We start from the raw sequence: 23,722 nt of genomic DNA on the forward strand, positions 1-23,722 counted from the left end.
CTGGATATTCATATCAAATGCCCAGACGGAAGACCGCGTGAGCCTGCCCATGAGAGAGTTTAAGAAAGAGACGTCACATGCCAGGACTGAAAGCTCTCACCGCCTGCGGAGTGCCGTTTTGATTGCGCCCGCAATCAAGTCATGAAATACAACCACCATGTCATGCCACTGGTAAAGACTCCATATTCCACAACCCGGTGAGCCATGTATGGAAAAGTTTATCCGGACCTGATCTTGGGTGAACTTTGCTGGTCGGAGACCATATCATCGTGTCGCTCTTCTTACAATCCATGAGACGTCTTTGATCCATCCAGTTCACAGCTAAGCAATATGCTGCGGAGTCATCCAGCTGGGCGCTGGCATGCCTTCCGACAAGCGTGTGCTCCAAAATGTCGCCCTTATTCGGGCCTCCATCAGCTTCAACCCCATAATCCACCACCATGGAGACCTGTCTCTGCTTTGGATGAGTATGGACTTCAAAGACATATAACTTAAGGACCACATACAGCTAACACGATCTCTTCCAGGTGGGTCGAACGCGACATCCGACCTATAAGTTTACGGCAATTGACCTTTTTTGGGCGGACTTTAACAGAATCTCGACTTATCAGTTCGGCTAATTATGTGCGAACGGAGCTTCCAACTAGGTTAGTGCGCTTCTTATGGCTGCTTGCGCATCCTTCTAATAGGGTTGGTGTCATTCGGCGTATAGGCTTGCCCATCGCCTGCGAGATATTCAAAGACTGCCATACGTTGTCGTAGCAAACCCTCATCTGTCTCTCGTATATGAGCTCTACTATAAAGCCTTTGAACGATTTCGAACGATTCCGGAGATTAAAACACTCGATGACAACGATAAGTTTTGCGATATCCTACGAAAGACACTGCAGGAACACCTCGTGGTCATTCCAAGGTTGGCAATGGGTGTTTTGGAGTGCCGTGCTTTGCTACCGGCGGACGTGCTGGATCAATTTATGAACACTTTGCTTCGCGCGGTAGGCTAGTTTCCGGTAGTCGCGCCGCATGTCTTCGAAATTGCTAACTGTTGCCTAACAGAGAATCTCCCGCCGAGTCATAGCGGAGCAACACCTGGCGTTAACGGAAACTTTCAACTCCCCTTGGCACTTTCCTGGCTCCCAGGATCGCACGGATGTTAATGCGGACTACGTTGGGGAAGTCTTCCTGAAGTGCAACGCAAAGGAGGTTATCGAGCGCTGTGGCAAACTTGCGCAAGATATGATGCGTCAGGCATCAGGAACCGATAAAATTCCGGAAATTTCCGTGCAGGGGCACCTAGACGCTACTTTTCCGTACATGCTAAGCCACCTGGAATATATCATTGGGGAGCTTCTACGAAACTCTATTCAGGCTGTCAGTGAAAAATATAATGGCTTGCCTGAGAAGCCACCGCCTATTGAGGTACTCATATGCGAAGCACCACAGCATGTTATCATGCGGATATCTGACCAGGGAGGAGGTATACCTCGCGAGGTTCTACCGTACTTGTGGTCCTTTAACAAAGGTCCGCACAGTAAAGCACGGCTTCAAAATCTGGAGCAGGTTCCGGCAATGGCAGCCACAATGCAGGAGCTGACAGTACCGAAGGAAAGGAAGCGGGCTGACAAGGAAACATTCCGAGAGAGCTCGCTTGACACACTTACCTCACGGCCACCAAACCTCCGCCTGGGCATGGGACTTCCTATGAGCCGAGTGTATGCGGAATATTGGGCAGGCAGTCTTGAATTGCATAGCTTGGAAGGGTATGGCGTGGATGCATTCCTGCAAATATCCAAGCTTGGCAACAAGAACGAGCAAGTCACCACAAGGGCATCGATCGACGCAGTGTGATGAAATCCGTGGCTTCTCTGGACATTCTTTCTGTTATATACATGATACCTATACCTATAACCATAGCTATAAAATAGAGAAATATGAAAAGACTAGACAACCTGTTGGTGTCTACTAGCGAAGGACTTAAAATTAGCCACAGACCCACTTCCCCAGGTTTCGCGCCGTAACCAATCCCGAATAGGAAACGCAGGGGGATCCATCCGGCTCCTATCGGAATGACGTCAGATGGAATGTACTTCCGCGCAAGTTCCCAATCAAAAGAAATTGCAGCTGAAGGAGAAAAAAGAGGTTGCCTACGTGTTAGTAAGAAGGATGCAAACCAAAATCCAGAAACTCAGCCTTATCCGTTCGCTCTCTCCCAAAAAAGGATCTTGCCCTGGTGTGACGTGACGTCGATCTTCCCACCCATAATACGAATCATAAATAAGTACATAATCAACATGAAGCGCCTCAATTCCCCCAAAGACGACAACGTCCCAGTCTACATATTCGGTCTCCTCTTCACCATTCTCATTCTCAGTTTCCTGGGCACGTACCTTGACACCAGCAAATCACGCTCCGCGAAGCCAACACCCGAAACTCAATAACGATCAGACACCAATCTAAGTCAATCAAAATGGCTGGAACCTGCTCGATGCTTTGCCTGATCCTCATCACACTGTTCAGTAAGTTTGTCCGCCTAGACGTACCTATTTCCCCCTGTCCAATGGCCTCAGGCTTTTGTTCGTATTTGTCTCCGTGTCCGTATCTAGCGCCCTGCTATCTTCAAATTCTCAACAACGGAAATACTTATGAACGGTTTACTGACGTGGTGCTACTAGTCCCTCCACTTGGCGTTTTCCTCATCTCCGGCTGCAGCGCTGATTTCTTCATTAATATTCTGCTGACGATTCTTGGGTACGTTTCCCGGTTATACCATCCCTTAGTCTTCCCTTCTGATATCACGATGACTAGCATGACTATTTCACCATCTATATACACATGTCCACTCGGAATACATCCAAGTCTATTTTAATCGCAAAACTAACACAGAATAGGTATCTCCCGGGCCATATCCACGCCTTCTATCTCGAATACGTGTATTACCGTCAACGCGATGGGGTAACGGGACGCGCACCTGGTGTATACTCCGAGCGAATCCAGCGTGGTGGTCACCATGAAACAACCTATGGCACCATTCACAATTAGTCAGTTCAAGCTGCAGTTACGACTTACGAGGGATGCGGTACACTTGTCTTATAAAGCCTATGCCTGATAACCCTGGTCTACTTGTTTGTTCGTTATTCTTTGCGTAAAAAGCAGGCTCAGTTTTCGGTTATATATCAATAATTGCGAGTGCTATTCTTACCATTGCACTTTTTTTCCTATTATTCGCAGTCTAAATTGCAATTCAATATTTAGTCCGCGAACCGCATCTTACACGTAGTAGCCATTGAACCCAAAACATATGATTAACTGGATAAACTAATACACAAGAAGAACCTAGACCTCCACCTTCTTCGCCTGACCTTGGTCTTCCGCTGCCTTGGTATTCGCCTTCGTCTTCAACGCCGGAAACTCAAATGGCTTGCTCCTTCCCGAATCACCGCCAGTCCTCGGCACAGCTCCAGACCCAGGACTCCACCACAAAGCTCCAACCCAAGGTTGCACGTTCCACCCAACAGAAAGCGTCACATTGCTCCGCTCCGCCATCTTCCCCGTGATATCCGAGATTTGGTACTTAGCCCGCTGGTTCCTCAGACGGAGAACACCAGGCGCGGCCTTATCCTTCTTAGTCGACTTCTTGGCGCCGGTGGTCCGTTTCGAAGAAGACTTGGACGGGAAGAAGCGCTCACGGAGAGTGTTGAAGGAGTACGGCGATTCCGGGGCCGAGATGATGGTATCCCAGATGATGGACTCGGACTGGGGGAGGAGAGTGGATTCCTTGTCAGAGGAGGAGTAGGAGGCGTAGACGTAGACGAAGAGTTGTTTTGTGTTCCAGTTGAAGAGGGAGGAGAGATCTAGATCGGTGTTAGTTGGCTGCTTGCCTGCGGAGGGATTTCAATTGATGGGGTCCATAGGTACATACCGGCGTCCAGATCGAAACGCATTTGTGCGTATTCTTCTTTCTTGTTTGAATAGTAATGTGGTCGTCCTTTGATTCTGCGCGAACCTTGTTAGTGGACCTAGCATGGAGATAGTGTAAAACTATAGCACGTACACTTTGACATCCTTCAATGACACTGCTGCTTTCGCCTCATCGGTGGGAAATAACAAGACAGACAACGCGGCAAATCCGGCGACGAACAAGGCCACGGTTGTAAAGAAGCCGAAGACGGCCTGCGCTCGGTTTAGAGACGAGTGCATAGTGGGTGATTTCTTTGTCTCTTTGATACAATTGAGGGTGCTATGACCGGGAATATGTATTGCCAGACTAATTAGACAAGCCAAATAACCTCTGATATTTTATGAAGTAAAAGGGAGGCGAACTCCCTGTGGAATAGCGTTGCGACAAGGGAGTTACGAGATGATGTTTGTTGAAGCCACATGGACCTTTTCGCGCAGGCGGTGAGTGGAGCACGAGGCTTATCGATAAGGGCGGTTTGCTATCATGGAGAAGGTAGATATATAAAGAGCAACTAGCTAGCTAGCATAGCTGCCTTGATTTTCCATTCATTCTTTCTGCATGTCTTTTCGCTCCTTAGCTCCCAAATTTTCTGAGGGTTGAGCTTGTTGGGCAACAAGGAGCTCCCAGTCCACGGTCTTTACATTATTCTTCTCTGAAATACAATTCTACAGTACAACTAGATCGCGATATCAGACAGCTCAGGAGAAGTTACGCCCAAAGCAGTCACAATGGGCGACCACGTCCTCTTCTTCTACGGTAAGCCCTCTCAATTGCTCCGATAGGTACACCCCAAACGTTACTTTCAACCATGTACTCCTCATACAACCCCACCATACCTAATTCCCATGTCTCCCAACACTTCCAAACCCCAATCTACCCCACCTTCGAAACCACCAAACCAACCTAGCACACAAGCAAACAAACCCAAAACTAACAACTTCCCAAAAGGAACCTTAATGGCCCCCCAAATCCTCCACCGGGTAATCCACGGCTCACCGAACCCAGAGCCCTGGCAAAAAGCCCTTCTCACATTCAGGCCAGCCATTCTGCACGGGTACCGACGGCATCGGGTGCGGGGAGCTGACTACCCTGGTATCGTGCCGGCCAAGCCAACAACTAGAGAGCCAGGCACGGATTCGAATGCTAATGGCATGGCAGCCGTGCTTGGGACGGTTGTTTCGGGATTAACGGACGGTGATATCCATCGGTTAGATATTTTTGAGGGGACAGAGTATGAGAAGGGTAAGGTAAAGGTTAGGATTTTGCGGGAATCGCTGGGTGGCAAGGATGGGGAGCTGGAGGGAAAGGATACGGATAGGCATTTGATGGATGTTCTGGATGCTGCTGGGGCGGAGTTTGCGGATGAAGGGGAGGAGGTAGAGGCTGTCACCTATGTTTATGTTGCCGGGGAAAGTAAGCTGGAGGATGGAGAGTGGGATTTTGAAGCGTTCAAGAGGGATAAAATGGCGTGGTGGGTTGGGGCAGATGAAAGTGAGTGGTAATATATCCTTCAGAAGATATGAAAAGATTTCCATAGAAGGCCAAATGTTTTTTGTTCTTTAGATGGCCCAAATCAGCATAATTTCTCCCATCGAAAGCAGGTCTAGAGCAATTATGTACAATCTCTAAGGACGCCAACAGCTAAAACATCAAACATGCATGTGCCGACAGTGTGCGTGTCGTAGGGAAGCTCCATGAACGTAAACCCATATGTATCATATGCCCGAACGCCTAATCGAGTGCCAACTCCTATGGGTTATCAGAAAAGACAAAAACAATGAAGAATAAGATACAGAAAAAAAAAAGGGGGGGGGTAAAAGGAAGGGGGAAGAGACAGTTTCGTTGATTGACACGAGTGAACCATAGTAAAAGCTTGGTTTCACCGAATTCTATTTGGGTTTCTGTCTGGCAGAGCGCTGATATTTCATGTCGCCTTGATAAGACGGTGGTATAATCTGCACTTCGACTGTCGGAAGCTTCGCTGGCTGTCCAGCCTTTTTTGTTTTTTTATCGTCGACCGAGCGCATTTTGTGGTCCACCGGCTTCATCGCTGCTAAATTGCTTGGAGATCCGTCTTCCTCCTTGGGTATCTTCGCTGAATGAGAGCTAATTTCCTCAATTACCTCCTGACTATCAGGGACCTGGACCTCGACACCTTCATCTTCTATTTTGTCTGTTGCATTTGGAGAGGCGATTTCCACACCTGGGTCCTTAAGACTGGGTGCCATTTTATGCTCACCGTCTTTCTCCGTTTTGAGAGCTCGGCCACCGTCGTAAGCTGCGGGGCTCGATTGGGTTGAGGCTGGTCTCCGTTTGTCAGGCGGATACTTTTGTGGATCTATTTCAGAATTTGAGGAGACCTTGACCTGTGGTTCCTGAAAGCCACTGCATTCTTCGTTTTGGGCGGATGTCGATGCAGAAGACCCCAGAAGGTAAGATATCGGATATCTATCTGCCATGATTCTCTTTTCACTGTCTTTTTCAGTGTCTAAATCCGCCTGCTCATCATAGAGATCGTCCAGGAAGTCACGCAGTCGACGTCGAAGAATACCGGACCTTAGTAGCGGCCAATCGTCTTGCGTCTTCATTTCTTTTCTGAGAAGCTTCTTGACAAACAAGTCCGGATTCTGAACGAACTTCTCTAAGTATGCTAGAAGGTATAGGCCGCAGTCTGAATAGTTGGACTGCAAAGGGATCGCTCGAGCCCTCATGCCTCTGATTAGGCTTCTATCAATTTCAATGCCACGTTTAGATTTGGCCTCTTCGTAAAGGTAATCGCGGAGATTACTGATGGTGGGTGAGCGAGACAGATCCAAAGAGTCAAAAGTAATTATAGTTGCTTGACGAATATCGAATTTAGCACCTCCAGGCTTTCCGCTGGGCTTTGCCTTCTTCGAGCCCTTACGCGGAGACGCTGCTAGTCTAGGAGCTTCCCTCAGGCTAGCCTTTTGGGTGGGTTCTGCTATAGCTGCAGGGCTGGAGAACTTGGCGGGAGAAAAGGCAAGGTTCTCTTCTTGCTCCGGCCACTCTGTAGGGGGCAACTCTGGTGCACCGTCTTTGGATTCTTCTTTGTCTAACAAGCTCATTGACTCAAGTGAACGCCGGGTTGCTTCGTCTTTCGCAGGTTCCAAATTTCGACTGTTGTTGACTTTCGTTTCTTTAACAGCTGGTAGTTCCTCGATAGGTTCAGGCGTTTCAGGGATTTCGCGGCCTTCACTCTCCGGTGCAGCCGAATTGTCTTTGTCATTTTCTGAAGGTCGGTCCTCCGTGCTTTTGTCGGCAATGCCAGGTAAGTTGGGTAGGTTGCAAATGATAGCGACGTACCAGTGAGCGTTTTCATTGATAGGGACCACGATGTAATCGAAACCGAAAATGTCAACGGCGCGAGTCCACTTTTGAACACCTTCATAATTAATATTTCTTCTGCCCTTAACGTTTGTCAGGGTTGCGAAGAAGTACGAGTTGAAGAAATAGACTCTCTTCGCTACGTCCTTGTTAGTCCGCTCTAAGTGATCTTCGAGAAAACGCATGTAGAAGCCTATGAGGTTATCATTCAAGAACTCATTGTCACGCAGCCGTTCACGGTCTTGGGCATCGACCTCAGCCTTTTTCTTGCCAAAGCGGGGATACACAAGCGGTCTAACTTTCGATTAATACAAGGACGCATAGAGCACGGGGAGGCACATACTTGCGCCATATCTTATCTGTCTCTTCAGCCTTTTGCTGAGAGCCATCATCCTCAACCTCATCATCACTGCAGCTCAAGTTAGTTGGGGAACCTTTGTTCATGGCAAGGGGTCACTCACCAGACTGTTGTTGCTGGTGCCCGACGCGACATTGACCGTGTTGCCCGATTAGAAAATGATGATCTGGGGGAAAGTTTCTTCACAGGAGCTTTGTCCGCTTCTTGTTCATTTGAAGGTAGTTCTCGTGTGCTTTCGGCGTTTAAGGTTCCCGAAGTTTTGGTTGCTGAGGACTTCGAACATTCCACCAAAGCGGTATCCGAAGGCTGTATTTGTCCGGCAGTATTTTCAATATTGTCCTGTAAAGAGTCCGACAATTTCACCCTCTTAGCGACTTCCGGCGCCCTGTATAATATGGGCTTTTGCTTGTCTTCACCAAGGCGCTTGGCTCCATTCGCTTTCTGTTCCGCCAGATCTTCGGCCCGTTTCATGAATGAATCTTTCAACCAACCACTGTGATCGTATAAGCCTCTGTGCAAGGAGTCAAAACATGGGGTGGTAGATAAGACATACTCCTGCCTGTATAGCCACCGAACATGTTGCCCGTGCAGCCATCTCTCTAACAAATTACACAAAGTTTCCTGCTCCTCGGACGTGCAGAATTCCATGTCCATCTCGTTATCAAGCCCCCCTTTTCTGGAAAACTGTAGACGAACTCTCCGACTAGGCGGCTCCCCCTGTACGACCTTGTCAAGTCTCTCAAGAGAAGTTCTTTGACCGTTCCAAGGAAATGTTATACTAGTTTCTGTAGTCTTTGTAGACTCTGTAGTTTCCACACCTATTTCAAATGCTTGACTTGACCGGTGTTCATGCGGCCCAAATCGAACGAAGGTGGCATAGAAGCATTTAACGGCTAATTTGACAGGCGTTGCCGGAGCCTTTCTCCGCTTGTCGGATTTCCGATGGTTTTGGGAGGAGCCCGTAAATACCGTAGGCTGTATATCAGATGGAGACGCCAGCCGACCGACTATGCCTGGATGTTCTTTGGCTTCAGACATAGCAATGGTGGTCTCTTTTTCACGGTCTCTTTTCAGTGTGTTGGGAGCTGGTTGGACGGTTGCGCCTCCTTGCAGTTCATCAGGACTGTCCCTCGGATTGTCTGGATGATTCTGATCCGTCCCAACGGAAGGACTACGGAGATTTGGACCCTCTTGATGTTCCGAGAGACGCGGATGTACTTCGACACTCTCGATGGCTTCATGCTTCCCCACTCGATCTGGCCACGCAATTTTGGTTGACTCCGGTTCCACTTTTGACGCCGTCCCGCGCCTCTCTCTGGCTGCGTCCTCAGTAAATCGCTCTTCATAGTATCCATCCGAAGATAATTGAGAGTATTTTATAGAGCCTCGCTTGGGAGTTCGAGGGGGTTTGATGCCCCTCTCCACGTCACGATACTCGTCAACTCTATTGCGTTTGAAACTCGGATCCCATAGCTTCGTTCTTTCTGAATGTTGACTGAGTGAAGGCGACAACCGTGTCGAGTGTCCAGCAGAATATGAGTTATCCGGGGGGATTTGCTCCATGATATCATCGTCGAGAATGCTTATGATCCCTCCGGACGTGTCCTGGCTCTCTCTGCGCCGACGTTTCGACGGCCGCTCCTGATCGTCGTGTACGGCACCATTTTCTGGACGGGTGACGATAACTCTAGTACTTCTTTGACTGTTGCTGCTCCGATCTGCTTTCCCCTGCGCATGAACTGGTCCGCTTTCTCGAGCACGTTGTGATATTGTATCGTGAGGTTTCAACGATGGAATATTCTATGGCCATAGAGTCAGGAGAAAGACGGACAATAGCTCGGAATCCGATCGCATACCGGTTTATTCTTGCGACCATACTTTTGCCCCGCTCGTCCAGGTATAATCCTTATCGCGGCAGGGTCTGACCTGGAAAAACAACCACCTGTAAGCTCCTCGTTCACTACGCCACTAGAATCGGATATGATAATCGCAAAACGTACCGTATGGTACTACCGGGCAATAATCTCTCTTCGTCGTTTTGAGTAGGTAGGCGTTTCTGGATCCGCGTCGATTTGTCCTCTCCAAGTCTACCACCCAATGTATCAGCATACTCGGAATCGCTTTTGCGCTGCGAGGTCATATTTACAGACGACGCATCCCTACGCCCGGTCGAGTAATGGTCTGGCGTAGTTGTAAACGTACAGATTCAGAACGTTGGGGTCTTTCGGCATAGCTATAGGCTGATTGAATCTAAAAAAAAAGCAAATAAATTTAGCCCGTGCATAAGTATAGTCCCGCCCCCGACGGAGTTCGATATGAATGATCGAAGACGGCCTTGTAGACCCGTCGTGCTAGATATTATATGGAAAAAAGCCACCTACATCTGGGGAGTGAATAAATGTGTCAACAGAAGACCCTACAGGCAGAGATCCAGTCCTCTCACCGGACGTCTGTGTCCGTCGCACTTGGTCGGAGGTCGCATCAAATGGGAAATGGCTGACTGTGGTTGGTCGAGGTTCCGTGGGTTCAGTGGGGATCCAGTTGGACAAGAATTCTGAAATCCTTCCAAACATATATTCACACCAAAGATCATTGCATTACTAGAACTGTTCCGCATATATTCTATTTCCGTGCGCACAGAGGGGAAACGTAATTGAAAAGAAAGAAAGCATCATGACGGAAGAAAAAAGGCGGTGGGAACTCTTTCTGCCCACTGTCTGTTCATGCGGGAATTTAATTTGCAGCCATCAATGATGTAGAGTTTAGGAAAAAGCAAAAATAACCAATAATTGTAACAAGGTATCGACAAACACTACAAACGGTTCGAGCCTTGGATTCCAGATCCTTAGGTATACTACTCTTACACTGTGCGCTTCACACTAAGATCAAAAGGACTATAACTTAAAATAGATACATTTCAGTCCGAATGTATATCACCTGGCAGTGATTGCGCTTCACGTACCAGGCGTCCCCTAAAAAGTTCCCTTGAACTTGCATAGCATCTGGCGTAAAATAGAACAATGACGGGAAATGAAATCAAGCCCAAGTCCAAAATAGACGCACTATTCGCCCCAATGCCCCGATCCCAAATCGTCCCAATTATTTTCTGCTTTCTTTACTATACAGGACCATAAATCAGGCTCAGATAATCATGTCACGACGCCACATCCTTTCCTTTATCCCCCGTAGAGTCATCATTCGCCGTAACTCTTCGTCGATCTGCACCTAGATTGTGATGTTGGTTGTTGTTGTTGTTGTTGTTGTTATTGTTGTGGTGATGGTGGTGGTGGTGGTGGTGATGATGATGGTGATGACCGTTGTTTCCGGTGGCCTTCTCCTGACGAGCTTGGTCAATGGCAGAGCGTTGAGCAATGCTGTCGTCATGGCTCTTCCAGACAATGTTGGTGTCGATGGGGAAGCCTAGTAGACGCTTGATCGTCTCCCTGCGCTGCATTAGAAAACAGAACGAGAAGGTTTCAAGACGAGCCCCGAAACAGACAATCCAACAATGAAGCTTACCTGATCTTGATATTGCGCCCACCGTCAATCCTGGTCCAGACACTCAACACATCTTCGCCACTCCGTACACTGAGGACAGCACCGCAAACTTCATCACCAGCCTCCGCGAACTGGTCCCCAACCATAGCTAAGAGAAGATCCTCCCAGTACCGATCAGCGACACCCTTCTTCAATCTCACCACCCACTTCCCACCCTTCTTGTTGGCATCATCTTCCCAAACAGGGCGAATACCCTTCTTAAAGATATGATAGTCGGAAACAGTGGGTAGAAGAGAAGGCCGCTTCAAGTGCGAATATATCGACCAGAAACTCTCGACCGAGGATATAGATGCAAGGGGGACGGTTGACTTTTCGTAATCGGAGTATTTAGGGGTGGGTGGACGGTACCAAATGACCCAGGTGGACTTCAGCGGGTGTTCTTTGATGGCGGTATTAGCGGCCTTCGTCTTCGCGCTCTCCGCCGAGTCGTGTTCTGTCGGGTTGTCTCGTTTCTCGAGGGGCGTCTTAAGGTCGGAGCCGCCGGGGGTTTTGGGGGCACCGAAAGATGCAAAGGCGCCGGATCCCAGGCCGAATGCAGAGGAAGCGTTCGTTGACGGGGAGGACACACCGCCCGAGAGCGGAGATAGAGCGTTGAAGGGATTCGATCGACCATGGGAGCTATCAGGACCAAAACGCTTCGTGCGGGGAAGTTCGACTCTGGCACCGTCTTTGCCGTCTGTTCCCGTCATAGACAGAGACAACTTAGAGGAGCTGGAACGGGGTGGAACGATCAGCGATGACCCCTCAAAAGATTACCAATGTAGAAAACGAGAAATGAACGAAGAACGTATAAAAAGTAAAAGAATAGAAAAAGACCGATACATACTTGGAGCGGCGAGTCCAAAGATTTGCGTTATCCATGATAGCTACCTAATGAGACGGCTCAGAAAACGAGCGGTCATCAGGCAATAAAACGGAGAAATTGGCGGCTTAACTGCGTAGGGTAAAAACCGAATGATACCGTATACCTGGAAAGCGCTAAAATGTTCAATGGAGACGAAAGGTAGATTGGTGGCAATTCGAGAAAAAGCGGCGAAAGAATAAAAGCGACTAATATACTAATTAAAACAAGATGTTGAGCAAGAACAACGGAAGCTAAAGAAAGGGAGTAAAAATCGTGATCGTGATCGTGAACGTTAAGCAGAGGTGGGGGGGGAAGAATGCGGATTGCAAGATTGAACTGGAAGAACTCAAGTCACTGTCCGCTCGATTGGAAGAAATGGATAATTATTGCCCTTCGCGTTTCGTCCATTTCTTCAAGCTCCGCTCTCGTCCAATCACCGTCGGGCCCCGCTCTCTGCCGCTCGCACCGTAGTTTTTCCTTCTTTTTCTTTAAATTCCCTTCTTCGTTCCCCTTCCTTTCTTCTTTCTTACCATAACCCAAGACCACCAACTCAAATCATCGCCAGCTGCAACGTTTTTTCTACTCCACTGCACTGGCGACTCCGATGAGTGTGTCGAGAACAACCATTCAAACCCGCTTCTAAAACCATCATCACGAGGGCTTTTCGGCTTCCATGATGCGGTGATGACCTGTATGACGGGACATACCTTCTTGATAATTAGATACTATTCTTCCATATAAAAGCACAACGACAATTTACCACCACTGTCACTGCGTGACCTAAGTGGTAGCCATCACACAACTGGTGCGTTTATTTCTTTCCTGCCAATCGTCGGCCGCCGTGCTCTTGAAACACCAGTTCATGAGGAAAAAATCATTCTCTGGTAAGCCGAGGTGCTCAACCGCTTTTCTACACTGCCATTTTCGGCTAAGCTGGTTGAGTGTGAGGTTTAAAAGGCAAAGTCTGATCTGTTGCACTTGTTTTCAATGGCACATGCCCCAGCCGTTCTGACATGTGTTGGTCATTGAATACTGACCAGCAAATAGTAGACTGATTGTATTGCCCCCTTTGTTTAGGTGCCTAATTTGTAGAGAAACAACAGATGGCTACGAAAATTCAAAACCAGTGCATCTCGAATGGGAGAAATTCTATACATTCGCTACACTATAATAGCTCCTGTCTTAAAAAACAATAAGCATTGGATATCTGCTGTCAGAACGCGTGACCATAATTCTTATCGTGGAAACTTCTAAGCAAAAAGTTACCACGCAAATCTTGCATCCCAGTGATGCGACGCATGTAGGCGTTTTTGACCTATTGTTCTGTGGGCTGTGCTGAAGATTGCGAGTCCTCGGCGTCTTGCTTGGTACGTTTCGTTTCTCTCTCGCTGGGGGGAGCTGAAGTACCAGCTTTCCGTTTCTCTTTGTCTCTCTGATACTCAGCGCGGCGAGCTTCCCTATCCTTCTCTTTGCGGAGGGCTTTGGATTCAAATTCATGCCAATCACCCTCAATGTTCTCCAGCCTAGTAATCTGTTAGATATCACACTAGAAAAAAAAAAAAAATACCATAACACTTGAACACTTACTCAATGGCTTGTTGAGGCCTAGGCTCCTCCTCCGCAAAGTACGGATGTGCAAGTATCTCCTCAGCATTTGGCCGTGCAGTCGGGTCGTAACGGAATATTTGAGAAACCAAGTCTAGAGCTGCTGGGGTTAATATTTGCCCATACACCTCCTCAAAGACCCTTCTCTTTCGCTCAGTCGGCCGCATCAACTCAAACCAAGGCATCTCAACAATGTCTGGCCACTCTGCTCGTGTCGGGGTCCCAAGGCAATTGTAGAGCTTCTCCATTTGGCTGATCTCGCCCCCCTCGCCGGGGAAAACGGCTTTCTTTGTGAACATCTCAACGTACACGCAAGCCGCACTCCAAACGTCAACTGCTGGTCCGTACCTGGTTTCACCCAGGAGAAGCTCCGGCGGTCGGTACCATATGGTGATAACACGATTTGTGTAATCAAGTTGTCGACTCTTTGAAAAGAATCTGGCCAAACCGAAGTCGGCGTATTTTAGCTGTCCACGGTTGCTTATAAGGATATTGGCGGCCTTGATGTCGCGATGCAGCACTCCACGATGGTGAAGGTAGCTCAATCCTTCGAACATCTGCTTTGCCAGGTCCTTTTTATGGGCTGCCGTAAGTGTGAAAGTCGGGTGATTGATGAGACCGGTAAGGTCATGGGAGAGATATTCAAACACCATAAAGCACTCATTCCTCTCTACCATGACTTCCAGCAAGCTCACAACATTATCGTTGCGGAGGTGTTGCAGCAACTTGATCTCGCGCACAGCTGTGACAGGGAACCCATCTTTCTCGCCCTCCATTCGTATCTTCTTCAATGCCACCTTTCTCTGGGTATACACGTGGATTGCTTTGAAGACCTTTCCATATGTGCCAGCTCCAATGACAGATTCATTTCCAGGTTTTCGGTAATAAACAGAGTCCGATTTAGCGAATTCTTCAGGGATGGTGGGACGTGGTTTCGGTCGTACCAGAACTTTAGGTTGTTTCTTGGGTTCTGGAGAGCGATCCCGGCGGCGTTCAGGACGGAAATCCTGTCGTCGGTCACCTCTTCTCCTGTCATGTCGATGATCAAAGCGATGATCATCCCTCCGACCTTCGCGCCTATCCCTAGGATCACGGAACCCGCGGGGGTCCCGGAAATCGCGCCGATCATTCCGCCCCCTGTCGCGATCCCTTTCACGATGGCGGTCTCTTTCTCTCTCACGGTCGCGATCACGACGATCAAAGCGTGGTTCAGGCTTGAATTTGGGAGGCGGACCATTCGCCATCCTATTACGAGGAGGCTCGGCAACCCGGGGAGGTGGTTCTCGGGCCAGCATTCTTTGTGCCAGATCGGGAACGGGTTTCGGAGCAGGGGCTGGAGTTGTCTTCGCTTTGAATGCAAAACTGATTTTGCCACCCTTATTTGGAGTCGCAGAGGTATCAGGCTGCCCTATATTCGTAGGTGGCATTTTCTGGGCATCGTCGATCTCCGACTCTGGCTTTTCCTCACCCATCGGGCGATCTTGGCCGCTAGGTCTGATAGTGATATCACCCTGGTCAAGACCCATAGGTGCTTGATTTTCTGAAGTTGTTGGAGGTGGGGGAGTTTGTGACGTCTGCCCATGTGATGTATGTGGGCTATGAGGCCCTCGATTCCGTGATCCGGGACCACTCCATTGAAAACTAGTAAAACTACCCCGGCCACGTGGGGAGGGTGCATTGCTGTAGTTTTGGGAACCTGAAGCAGAGAATCTACGGCCGCCTCCTTGGTTCTGATAATTTCCGCGATAACCTGAATGGCCTCCACGAGGGCCTGTGGGAATATGGTTCGCAGAGGGATGAAATTGGCTTTGCCCTTGATAAAACTGGCTCTGTGGACCAGTGGGTGGCTGTCTGTACGGAGGAGAACGACTAGATATTGCGCCCAGGTCAGCACTGTTGGAAGAGTTTCTCTGTAGGACAGGGGGAAGAAGAAAAAGAAGAAAGAAGGAACATTTACCCAGTGTGCGGAGGCTGCTGCCCATTCCTACCGCCCCGTCCACCCGAATATGGAGAGGTAGACTGTGGGGAACCATGGTAGGAATTGGACGGGGTCACATATTGCGGCGACGTCGAACATTGTCTCGTATCAAGATGTGAACGGGGGTTTGAGCTCTTGGTGTCCCGTGCATCAGATGCCCGCATCCCATGCATCGAAACGGACTCACGTGGGACATCCCCATCTACCAAAGCACTAGTAGTATCAACATCAAAGCTTGGAATCGGCTGAGGTGGGGACGGGGATCTGAGAGGGTTATCTGCAGACTGAATTGGTCTAGTCGAGGTCATAGTTATGGATTCCCGCCGGGAGACAATAGATAACCTTGAACCCACGGACTCTGCTGAATGGCGAGACACAGATCGGTGCCGCGGCTCGCGTCCAATATCGTCTTCAGGATGGGGGCTGTGTAACCGACGACGGGGGTGGTTGTAAGATTTCGCACCACGAATGGGAGATTTCGAGTGTCTTTGACGGGAAGAATTTCGTCGACCACCCTCGTCCTTCCGGCGGTCTCTCCCTCGTCGCGGTGACCTTCGGCCTGATCTACCGCGACCTGGGAAACGTCCTCGGCCCCGTTTATGTGGAAAACCTCGCTCAGAGTCGTCACCCGGCTTACTATACGGGTGGCGAGGAGGTTCTTGAATAGAATGGCGGGGATACGGCCCAGGTGAAGGACTTCGTGTTCTTTTGCGTTTTGATGGAGGGGGTGCGGAGGGTGATTGATCTCTGCGGTAGTCCCGCTCGATCGGCCTGGCAACCTCCAGAGTATGGTGTGAATCTAGGTCGGGGTATTCAGTCGGTTTGGGCGATGAGTGACGACCGAAGTTCTGGTTCGGTTGGAAGTCTGATGGGGGAGGTCCAGGGGAGACACGAGCCGACGCAGTACCAGGGGAAAATTCACGGTGTGAACGGTGTTCTTCGTTATCCGCTTGCGCGAAAGAACGCGGTGGCGGCGACCGTCCTGGATGATCGGGTCTGCCCCCTTTGGGTCGGCGACGACGTTGTCGTTCACGATATCTCTCCCTCCCCCTATCGCGGTGCGATCCTCGAGATCTGTGCCTTTCCCGATCTCGTTGGTCTGTAGTGTTGCTGGACGCTCTCCACTGGTCACTCAGCACCGGACTCCTACGGGACCCAGCCATGTAAACTTCTTCAACTGCATCTGGTTTAAATAAATGAAGGTAGGGAGGCAGTCAGAATCAGATGGTCTGGCCCACTGAAAGATAGCAGGATTCGCATATAGATAATAAGCGCAGGAGATTCCGGTGGAGCCTATCGTTCGTCTAGTTTGCCGGGCGTGTGTCGGCCGCGTTCACTGAATGCTTTCCTGTCGGGGGATTGGGTGGTGCGGAAGACTGGTTTTTCCGGGGTGGAAAGAGAAGAGCCCTGTATCTGAGAAAGAACAGAACGTCAAACCTCAAGAACTTTCAAAAATCAAAAACGTTTAGTAGGTAAGAGGGGTTGACTTCTTTTCCTCTCTTCTTTTCTCTAAGGGGAAGACGCACCTCGCTGTTTGGGTGTGGGCTTGTTTTCTCTTCACTTCTCCTTTCTTCTCTTTCGTCTTTTTTTATTGGGTGCATACGAATAAATCAAGGTTGTGGTGACGGCAATCTACTTTCTTGACGGGCATATTTTAAGTGGTGGTCCTGGCGGGAGGGGAATCAGGTGGGCGACTGACGGGCGGCTCGTCAATCCAGCCCAAAGGTCATTCCCATGCTGGTCTCCTCATTCTCCGGTTCCTTCGCCTGCAGTGCGGGTTTACTACGATAATGGCCAACGGTCGCGCAACCGGTAACAGGACAGAGCTGTAGTCATCAGAAATGCTCGGATGCCTTCAGCCCGAGGCAAAGTAAAACGCACAGAATAGCCATTACCACAGTCTGGCCTTCCCTCAGACTGTTGTGGTCTTGGCTTTCACGACTAATGTCGATGTGTCGATCAGAGAGAGCTATTCTTTGCCCTCAGGATTTCACTCGAATGATCCTGTTCTTCCCTTTTCTTAATTCTTCTTCCTCCTCCTTTCGAGAAGCCTGTATATGTTAGTCTTCATTGACGTATGAGTCCTCGGCTTGATCCTTCTCTGGTCATCTCTCCCACCCTAAGTCTCCAAGCTTCTCGCCTTCGTAAAGGTTGTCTCCAACCATGGAAAGAAGTGAATATCTCTTCACTTCGTAACACACAGACCTATCTACGGAATGCAATAAGTCAACAATGAAACAAGGACAGATAGGCAGGTAAATCTGCCACTGTAAGATTGCGCCATTGGGCTTCAAAATTCATAAGGTGGCATCCTGAGATTGTTAGTATGCAGTGGTGGAGTGATTGCTGAATGCCATTCAAGACACCCAACAGTCCCTCACCGCGTCGCGCATTCAGGGTAAACAGGTGACAAACAACGAGATACAACAGACCCCCAACAATAATGCGTAGCACGTAGACGCTGAAAGGGCACTGTAGCACTTTCTTTCGGTGCTTCAGTTAACAAAGATATAATTCTGTCTCGCCCAAAAGAAAGATGACGACGAGGTCATCTGTGTGTTTACTTGAAAATAATCACAAATTTGAGGCACTCCCAGTCATGGTCCACTTCAATGGGCAGCAGTAAGGCTTGTTGTAAGACGACAACACTTGTAAGATCTACCAATATGGCAAGGTACGCCTCGTCGAACTGAGGAGCAGCCAAGCATTATTTGCGGACCATTCACACTCATCCACGACCTAAAGCGTTTAGAGTCAAGAACCCGTGGGGATGCATACCTGATGGAACCTCGTTAGGAACTTCGCGGAGCTTGCGAAAAGACCGGCAAGGTCCCGGCACTTGTTTCCCAGAATAACAGGTTCCCCAGAGCGCCGATTAGTAGTTGTGTCAAAGAGAGGAGAAGAGAAACAAGCAAAGGTATATTGTAGAAAAAAACTATCTTTATAAAGTCTCTTGCCCTTGAATTTGTCTAGCTTTCTTGCCTAATCGAGACGTATATGGGCGCGAAGTGTTGGCTCATGACGTGTAAATGGGCGGTGGGGATGCGGAATTAGTGAGTAGGTCGGGACCAACCCAACAAACTGGGCATCGCGGTATCGAGCAACCCTGGTAGGGTCTAGGCATTCCTAGGCAAGCCATACAATCCTATTCGGTCGATCATGAAGCCGGATAGAATACCACAGTTAAGTGTGGGGGCCCAGAGTATGCAAGCTCATGGCATACGATGCTTAGGCGAATTTGGTGGAAGGTCGAGGTTACTGTAAGCTTGGACTTGAAGTACTGAGTGCGATCCACGTGATCCGGCGGGCCGGAGGAATCCACCTCTGTAATGCCTCAGGCATTAAAGTGTTATGAATGAGCTATGCACCAATGCACCATCACTCATACAGCTCAGTTATCTAAAAGATCTTAAAAACTGTATATGTAAAGCTTGCTGTTTAACTTAGTTCATTTCAGGCAGTCCAAAGAGTACCATTTAAATCAATATCGAGTTTGCATTGTTGCTTAACAAAGCTGGGATTGAGTCTTCTGAGCGCCGAGTGTTTTAGGGTACACAGAGAACCAGATTATCTTGTTGTTAGTACAAACTTTTGCCATGTCTAGGTGAAATTGGGTTAAAGTGTTCATGGTCCATCAGAACAGTGAATTGAAACATTTCCCCCACGTACTGTCAAAGGAAAAGGAAAAAAAAAAAAAAAAAAAAAAAAACAAGGGAGCATAGTCTGTACTGCAAACAAGGTCCCATCACAATTTCCCTACTTCCTATACAAACCACCACCCCACATCTCACATCAAAATAAGCAAGGCCAAAGCACGGGTCTTGGCTAGACGTCGTTGACGTTCTAGTCAGGACCTGACTAGTTCAATTTCACAACATTTTGCCAGTCAACACCTTGCGCATCCGCCTCACGCTTCATTTCTCCAACCCATGAAGTTGCGGCTTGAGCGGACCGAGAATAGTAACGGGCCCCGTTACCCATCAAGAAGATATCCTTGTACATATCACCAAGGTTAAGCTGTCTCCTGGCCATTTCTCTCAAAATGAGCTCATCTGGTTGGACAATTTTTGTGACTCTTTCATGTCGGCCGTATCCTTCATATTGCAGTGCTCCAACCTCATGAGGAGGAACTCCATAAACGTACAGATCAGTCTCATGTGGCAAAGGAGTATACTTCCAACGGACAAAGGACTTGAGAATATCGAACTCGTTTCGAAGAGCAACATCCCTCAAGACATCCCAAACAACGGTCATAGTAGGCTGAGCCATCAATAGGTGGTACAAACGGCCCGTGATATTCGAACGTTTCTTCCTCAACAACGCATCGAGCTGAGCAATGAAGAGCATTGCGAAGAAAAGTTCGATATCTTGCCACAAGTTCCGGTTCATTATTGTCCATTCACGACGTCTGTTATCTGGGATATCCATGAGAAACCAGAGCTTCTTAATGGCTGGCTCACATGGCTTCGGCAACCCATGGCCCGCAACGAGCATCTTTTCCATGATTTTCTTGACTGTTTGCTCGCGGTAGATGATCATTTGCAACCAGCAAAAGGACGGTGCAAGGTCGTTTTCGCCTGCAGTGTCGCGAGGAGGAATAAGTTGCCGCCTGGCATTTGTGTCATCGATGCACAGCCTCGGATAACATCTGAATGGAAATATTTGTGACGATTGGGGAGCGTCCCGCGTCGCCTGGCGTTTAATGATATCTGAATAATTCCTCTTCACAAACTGATTGAAAGGCTTGGAGGTTGCGATTAATTTGATCAAGTCTTCACCGTTGAGATACATTGTGAGCTCTAAAGCTAGACCTTGATGATATGTGAAAACCAGAAGAATGTCGAAGCCATTGTGTGGGAGGTCTGTGGTGTTGGAGCTCTTGTTACCGGTATCATGAGCCATAGTATTATTATTCGCGGGCAGAGGGCTGATCGAGCCGCGAGATAAGGTAGGGAAAAGTTGAAGTCGAGGCTGTGGTCTGTCCTGCTGATGAGACACGGCAAGACGGCTATCTCGTTGCGAGGGACGCCGAGTCTCTGCTCTGCGGACTCGATCCCCTTCGGAGGGCTGACGGGGTCTTTCACTAGCATGAGGCTCAGACTGAAGTCCACTCAAAGCACCCGATCCTTCGTGAGAGACGGTATTCCTGCTTTGAGAAGTTTCGGATCGAACCCCAGCTATCGGTTGCATTCTCAAACCCGCGTCAGGATTGCTACCGCACCTGAAGATTGGCTGTCTCTGAGGAGATAGCGGACCGCGGGAATTCCTAGTTGGCTGAACAGGGAGTGGATGAAGTACGCCAATGAACCTCGCAGGCGGTACATGGGGGATTGAAATACCGTTGTTCGTGATCTGCACCAAAGAAGGATTATTCGGCCTGTTCACGATGCCCTGGTTCCCGCCCTGGGTCTGGCCAGTTGTGGGAGGCCTCATGGGTATCATATTCTCAGGCGCAATTCCTGCCAGTAGCTGCTGCCGGATCAAGTAGGCCTGCAGAGCCCTGTCTGAGGCTGTCATTGTGTCTGTCGAGATCAGAGCTGGGATGGTATGTGAGCCAGAGCTGGATTGTCTGGTTGGCTGAGCTGGGTTCGATGTAGACGAATGCACGGAATTGGTGGTAGTCGGATAATCTCCCTGCCTAACATGTGGAGTGTTGCTTTGCGTCGAGCCCTCTGGATGGCTACTCCTAGGTTCGATCGAAGTAGTGCGCTGTCCACGGCGAGGTCCTTGTTCTCTTGAAGGAGCCGAGAGCATAATCAAAGTCTGGGCAGCTTCAATATCTTTATCATCTAGCGCCTCCATCTTGTTCGGTCTTTTCGTCACGACGTGCGTCAATAGTGAGCCTTTTATAGATAGTATGGTCAGCGATCTGGTGGAGGTATAGCTTCGCGAGTGTCAGTACAATGGGGAACACAAACCCTTGAAACCTGATGAGGGACGGTTACTATTGATATTTGCAGAGTAATTGGGAATATGTAGCGCTTGTCCCAGGATTGAAAGTTATTAAAGGCTGGCTCAGCTCTCTTCTAAGACTGAATTTAAACTAATTTCGATATTCGTACCCCTGGAGTGAATATGTATGTCATATAAAATAGCTCAAAACATGGCATCCAGTGAATCTAACTGTAGATAACGGCTTCTGTGTCAGTCTTCAGACGGTGAGCGCGGACTTGGCATTCTAATTAACAACAGGACACCACTATGATGACGCAAGTCTAGAAAACAATAATGCGGCAGTAGTTCAGAGAGTGAATCACTATATTAAATATTCCTTGCTCACCTTAAGGAAGTGAATTTCTGAAGCTGGGCTATGTCATCAGTCTCCACTGCGGCATATTCCGGTTGCTATAGATGTGAAAGCTCAATAACAACAAATATTTTCAGAAAATTCTTAGCATCAAACAAATAGTGTTGAATTAGCATTGAGTATCGTCTCATAATGTAATAAGATCATATGCCAATAGCTGAGTTGAGCTAAGCCCTACCATGAGGATTGTTCTCCACCTTTCCTTTCATCAGTTCGTGCGCCTCAATTGGTTCTGTATGTATTCCGCAAAAGCGACCCGAATAATATGACAAGTATCTGCAGGATCTGCTGTAGCGAGATAAAGAAATTCAAGATGTATACAAGTAGTGTTTGTAGGATAAGAAGAGTATAGACGAAAATAATATAAGATCTGCCAGCCGTGTGGCGCGGTAAAAATCAGAACAACCGGACCCAAATAACCTGTTGAGAGGTAAACCGCCCCGAACTCCGTTGAAATCATGAATACCATCCACTGTTAAAAAGGGGGGTAACAAGTACGTGTCACAGACAACGTAGAAGACATTATCTCCGGTGCAAAAGAGTCAAAAATTCCTCTCTGGTCTTTGCGCTAGATCGCATGCATCCCAACATGCAGCTCGTTGTGGTGGTGCTGCTCGTTTTTTGCACACCGCGCATCACCATACAGAGGTGCGAGGACTCCATGACGACACCGACACCTAATGGCTTCAAGACCTCCGATATGGCGAGCGCAACTTGTTTTGTAAGGCGCTCCTGCACCTGTAGCCGCCGAGAGAACATTTCCGCCAGGCGCGCCAATTTCGAAAGACCAAGAACACGGCGATTAGGGATATAGCCGATATGCATCTGTGGTGAAGACAGTTGATCAGCAAGGTTGTATGTCAAATCCAAGACATGTTCCATACCTTTCCCATAAAGGGAACCATGTGGTGTTCACATAGAGAGAAGACCTCGATGTCCTTGACAATAACTAACTCATCGTGGTCCTCGTGGAAGACTGCGCCATTGACTAGATCCCTGACATTCTCCTCGTAGCCTTTGGTGAAGTAGAGCATGGCTTTCGCATATCTCTCTGGGGTCTCCCGCAAACCTTCTCTTTCTGGATCCTCTCCAATGCACTCCAGAATGGTTCTCACTGCACCTGCCAATTTTTGAACTCGTTCCTCCGTTTCCTCGGGCGAAGACTCCAACCGCGCCCTTGTGCCGGGGCCTATCGGGCAAATATAGTTAGACGATATGTTCATTGTAATGCCAGCCGTGTCACTTACAGGGCCAGCTCAGTCCGTCAAAATCGATAGGAGGATATAGCGTGTATGGACTTGCCGGGCGGCTAGCTGTCGACGGTGGGGTCAAAGCCCGGGCGTCATCTCTTGGATCACGGGGCGGGTCATTCAAAGATGGCCTAGAAACTCAATTAGTCACGAGCTATATGTCAGGGTGTACAAGCAACATACTTTACCGCGCCTGAGTCAGTATTCGATTCGTTAGTGACATGGGTAGACTCGTCGACAGAGTGTGCGACCGTCTCTGGCAAATTGAACTCTGCCGGGATACGGGGGGCGAATGAGGAGCGAATAGATGAGTTGAGACTCTCCCTTTCGCGAGCACCACGAGAGTTCATGTTGGAATTGAGCGAAGAGCTCCCGTTCAACAGACGAGGTGGAACAGCGGACTTAGGCTTCGGGCCTTGAGGAGATCCAGAACTCATGATGGAGGTGGAGGAAGGTAGAAACAGATGAGTAATTGATTGGTTAGGTAGTTATGTGGAGGGGGAAATAAGTCCGCCGATG

At 48.7% G+C, this 23,722-nt stretch overlaps 7 protein-coding genes across 7 annotated transcripts; 1 reads left to right on the forward strand and 6 right to left on the reverse strand.

The window, feature by feature from the left end:
* Window positions 1-157: 157 nt before the first annotated feature.
* AO090102000525 (protein kinase PKP2) lies at window positions 158-1,848 on the forward strand (the record flags this gene model as incomplete). The annotated part of the gene is made up of 4 exons (XM_023236778.1): window positions 158-171; window positions 528-647; window positions 713-995; window positions 1,057-1,848. 4 exons carry the CDS (start codon window positions 158-160, stop codon window positions 1,846-1,848), a joined length of 1,209 nt encoding a protein of 402 aa, XP_023091857.1.
* A 1,485-nt stretch (window positions 1,849-3,333) lies between these two features.
* On the reverse strand, window positions 3,334-4,197 carry AO090102000523 (signal peptidase complex subunit SPC3; the record flags this gene model as incomplete). Its single annotated transcript, XM_001822631.3, has 3 exons — window positions 3,334-3,851; window positions 3,920-3,993; window positions 4,052-4,197. 3 exons carry the CDS (start codon window positions 4,195-4,197, stop codon window positions 3,334-3,336), a joined length of 738 nt encoding a protein of 245 aa, XP_001822683.1.
* Window positions 4,198-5,847: 1,650 nt separating this feature from the next.
* Window positions 5,848-10,254, reverse strand: AO090102000522 (uncharacterized protein; the record flags this gene model as incomplete). Its single annotated transcript, XM_023236779.1, has 9 exons — window positions 5,848-7,096; window positions 7,283-7,597; window positions 7,647-7,712; window positions 7,765-8,154; window positions 8,215-9,461; window positions 9,518-9,629; window positions 9,662-9,748; window positions 9,864-9,995; window positions 10,082-10,254. 9 exons carry the CDS (start codon window positions 10,252-10,254, stop codon window positions 5,848-5,850), a joined length of 3,771 nt encoding a protein of 1,256 aa, XP_023091856.1.
* A 561-nt stretch (window positions 10,255-10,815) lies between these two features.
* Window positions 10,816-12,080, reverse strand: AO090102000521 (eukaryotic translation initiation factor 4E; the record flags this gene model as incomplete). The annotated part of the gene is made up of 4 exons (XM_023236780.1): window positions 10,816-10,886; window positions 10,977-11,104; window positions 11,181-11,930; window positions 12,046-12,080. 4 exons carry the CDS (start codon window positions 12,078-12,080, stop codon window positions 10,816-10,818), a joined length of 984 nt encoding a protein of 327 aa, XP_023091855.1.
* A 1,566-nt stretch (window positions 12,081-13,646) lies between these two features.
* Window positions 13,647-15,650, reverse strand: AO090102000520 (putative protein kinase; the record flags this gene model as incomplete). The annotated part of the gene is made up of 2 exons (XM_023236781.1): window positions 13,647-14,638; window positions 15,626-15,650. The coding sequence occupies 2 exons, from the start codon at window positions 15,648-15,650 to the stop codon at window positions 13,647-13,649; spliced, it is 1,017 nt and encodes a 338-aa protein (XP_023091854.1).
* A 3,854-nt stretch (window positions 15,651-19,504) lies between these two features.
* Window positions 19,505-21,163, reverse strand: AO090102000518 (uncharacterized protein; the record flags this gene model as incomplete). Its single annotated transcript, XM_023236782.1, has 1 exon — window positions 19,505-21,163. The coding sequence occupies one exon, from the start codon at window positions 21,161-21,163 to the stop codon at window positions 19,505-19,507; it is 1,659 nt and encodes a 552-aa protein (XP_023091853.1).
* Window positions 21,164-22,475: 1,312 nt separating this feature from the next.
* Window positions 22,476-23,553, reverse strand: AO090102000517 (GTP cyclohydrolase I; the record flags this gene model as incomplete). The annotated part of the gene is made up of 4 exons (XM_023236783.1): window positions 22,476-22,778; window positions 22,838-23,142; window positions 23,201-23,262; window positions 23,387-23,553. The coding sequence occupies 4 exons, from the start codon at window positions 23,551-23,553 to the stop codon at window positions 22,476-22,478; spliced, it is 837 nt and encodes a 278-aa protein (XP_023091852.1).
* Window positions 23,554-23,722: the final 169 nt, after the last annotated feature.

The sequence above is a fragment of the Aspergillus oryzae genome, chromosome 4 (assembly GCF_000184455.2).
Source record: "Aspergillus oryzae RIB40 DNA, chromosome 4".
NCBI classification, from domain to species: domain Eukaryota; kingdom Fungi; phylum Ascomycota; class Eurotiomycetes; order Eurotiales; family Aspergillaceae; genus Aspergillus; species Aspergillus oryzae.